We start from the raw sequence: 3,043 nt of genomic DNA on the forward strand, positions 1-3,043 counted from the left end.
TTTTCTTCTTTTTTTCTTTTAATCTCCCCCAACCATTTCCCCTGCAACTCCTAGGCTGGAGCTATGACGTGGAAGAAAAGAAGATTCCAAAACCTAAATCCAAGTCTTACGGTGCAAACTTTTCCTGGAACAAAAGAACACGGGTGTCTACAAAATAAGTTGGCATTGGCTGTCTCTGACTGTGAATAAAGTCAGCTGTGCTGTATTTATAGTAGACGTATAATACATCTCTTAATCTCCTAATAAATTTGACCTTTAAACTACAAATGCATCTTGTGATGTCTATTTAAAATGTTTTTGATGTCTCCAATTGAACCTGTTACAAACTTCCCTATATATAGAGGAGATTTGGGGTGTTCATACTTGTAAAAAATTGCTGCATTAGGAATCTATCAGAAGGAATGTTTGCAATCAGCTGCAACTTTAAAGAAAGGTTGTGGTTTATCTTTCACAGTAATTTTATATTCAATATCTTGTTTAAATTTTCAGTATATATGAAATCTCTCAATAGCAGCTTGTTTTTTTTCTCATACATAAGACAAATTTATCAGTTGAATAGCAGAATATGAGATGCAGAATTTAACATTTGAACGTAATTCAAATGGTTCTCTGTAAATGTATGTTGTATAAGCTCTGTCTTGCTCAAATTAATATTGTCATTATTCCTGAATAACAGAATTGAATAACATAAAAAGAAACCACTATTTTTGACTTAGATGTGCAGGGGACTTAGTCGAAGACTGAGATTCTAGTTATTTCTCGGTGGTGGTCTTCCATCGTGAAACAAAAACAGTTAAATATTCACAGATTAAGTCTCAAAGAGTGTCCAGATGCCTCACACCGGATCACCATATACATATTATTATGTATATTCCTCTGTGTTTTTTATTGCTAGTTACATATTTATCTGCATTGAAGTTTCCTTGAAGTTGCCTAACAAGAGATGTAATGATAGAGTCTCAGCCTTAGTATTGAATATATAGCCTAAACTCACTCTGTGTTACAAGACAATAAAGCATTGACTGTAATAATGTACAATATCATGTTTTGAATACTTTGTCTTGCATACCTGTGGCTTTTGATTTATTTATTTTTCTTTTAAATTGTATTTAAATTGAGATATCAGTGCAAGATCGTAGAAATTTATTACGATCTGAGGGAGAGGTATGTTTTTTGATAGGCAATTTAAAATTTTATCTCAACCAATTCTCATAAAAGAAACTGTCGAAATGTTTCTCTTCACAGAGCTCATGAGTAGTGTAAGTGCAATCCACTGAATTTTAGCAAAAAGAAGGCATGAAACTACTGTATGTTGTTCAGATTTGTTTCAGTTTTAACCAGCTGCCCTGTATGCCTGCTAACATTTGTTTAAACCGGTGTTTATAAGCAGTTTCAGTGTAGTCAGCCAGCTGGGTGATGTAGCTGTTACTCCACTTCGTCTTTTTTGAAAGCTGCATTATGCAGCAGAGTTTAAATTCCTCCAGAAGTTCCACACCAAATTGATATCTTAACAGTCCAGAATCTACTGCATCTCTGTATTTCAGCTAAGGTAAATATGCTGTTCTTATTAAGGGAACAGTAGAAAGAAAAGCCATAAGGATCATTGGCGTTTTCTTTTGTTGGTTTTTGTTGTTGTTGTTGTTGTTTCTTTTTGCATTTTGATGTTGAAGATCAGGAAAATTTTACTTAAATGATCTTTGAACTTAGTATGATAGCTATCAAAATCAGAAAGTGCTTGGGTATCCAAAGCAGCCAATGCACAGCTTGGTTTTTGAAATTGTATAGTCCAAGGTAAAGACTGATAAACAGGAAATACTTAACATGATTATTATAAAGATTATCTATGGAGGTGATGTATGTTGATTTATGCAGTTCATAACTAGAGCTAGTTTCACATAAAGCAGTTTCTTTGTTTCTCCAGCTAATAGAATTATTCAAAAGAGCATTCATTACATCAAATTTCGAATTTCATTTTTTTCTTGGAAGAGGCTAGAGGAAGGAAATTCTTGTTTGTTTCATATATACATAAATAAAACTAAATTGTAATTTATATAGATGGTTCTCTAACAGGCACTCTACTTTGAAGTTGTTTAGTGAGGTTTGGGCCAAGAACTTTTTTTTGTCCTTCCTCTTTCTTAGGACTTGGATGGTTTTCTGCTGTAGGGTGTGGGGCTTCTTGATAATGAGCATGTTGACATTGATGTTGTTCGTTATTCCTACCGTAGTCTTCAAACCCTAGAAGTGAAATGAACTTCAGGAGCTTGCAAAAGTCAAAACATTACGATAGGAATATATTTTAGAGATCAAAAAACCCTATTAATTATTAAACCTCATTACCTCTTCACTAACTTATCAAGTGCTGTAGCACTAGTCTTAAACAGAAGTTGTACAAAAGTCATACTTGGCCGGCTTTAGAAGTGAATGACAGGTAAAATTTGCCACAAATCTAGAATGTATCAAAACAAAAGATGCAACAATTAACCTACCGTAATTAGGTTTTTGAATATCCTCAACCTCTAACTATTCAACAGTAGAAATCTGTAGGGCTTTTTGGGTCTCTTAATGTAAACACTGCATGAGATTTGGAGATACGTCTTAATCTTGGAGGTAGCTGTTCATCATCAAGTTCTTCCTGGCTATAATGTTTCAAACTTCTGGAAGTTCATGGAAGAAAAAGAATTTTGGAACAAACTAAACACATTATTTATGTGAGATTTACAGATATTTGAGGTATCTGATGATCTTATGCAGAAACAATGAACTAGATTTCAAAGAATCACAAGACAATTACATACCAATACTTTAGAGAAGCCTTATACAGTTGTCAGATCTGCAAAGTATGTGGTACATATCTTCTATTTTACATTTCTTGACCATATGAAAATTTTGATGTATGACATTTTGGAAGATTGACCCTCCAGTTCTATAATTTCTGTTTAAAAAATGGAACATTCCTACTGAATTTTATTTTATCTTTATCTTTATCTTTATCTTTATTTTATCTTTATTTTAATTTTATTTTAATTTTATATTTTATTTTATT

General features: G+C 32.7%; 1 protein-coding gene across 1 annotated transcript in view; it reads left to right on the forward strand.

Annotated features, from left to right (window-relative positions):
• Positions 1-267, forward strand: part of NDUFS4 (NADH:ubiquinone oxidoreductase subunit S4) — a 9,712-nt gene extending 9,445 nt beyond the window's left edge. The window contains exon 3 of the mRNA XM_010726749.3: positions 55-267. Coding sequence (XP_010725051.3) covers positions 55-158 — 104 coding nt within the window. The 3' untranslated portion in view covers positions 159-267. The remainder of the gene's footprint in view (positions 1-54) is intronic.
• Positions 268-3,043: the final 2,776 nt, after the last annotated feature.

This window comes from Meleagris gallopavo, unplaced genomic scaffold (assembly GCF_000146605.3).
Source record: "Meleagris gallopavo isolate NT-WF06-2002-E0010 breed Aviagen turkey brand Nicholas breeding stock unplaced genomic scaffold, Turkey_5.1 ChrUn_random_7180001854093, whole genome shotgun sequence".
NCBI lineage: Eukaryota > Metazoa > Chordata > Aves > Galliformes > Phasianidae > Meleagris > Meleagris gallopavo.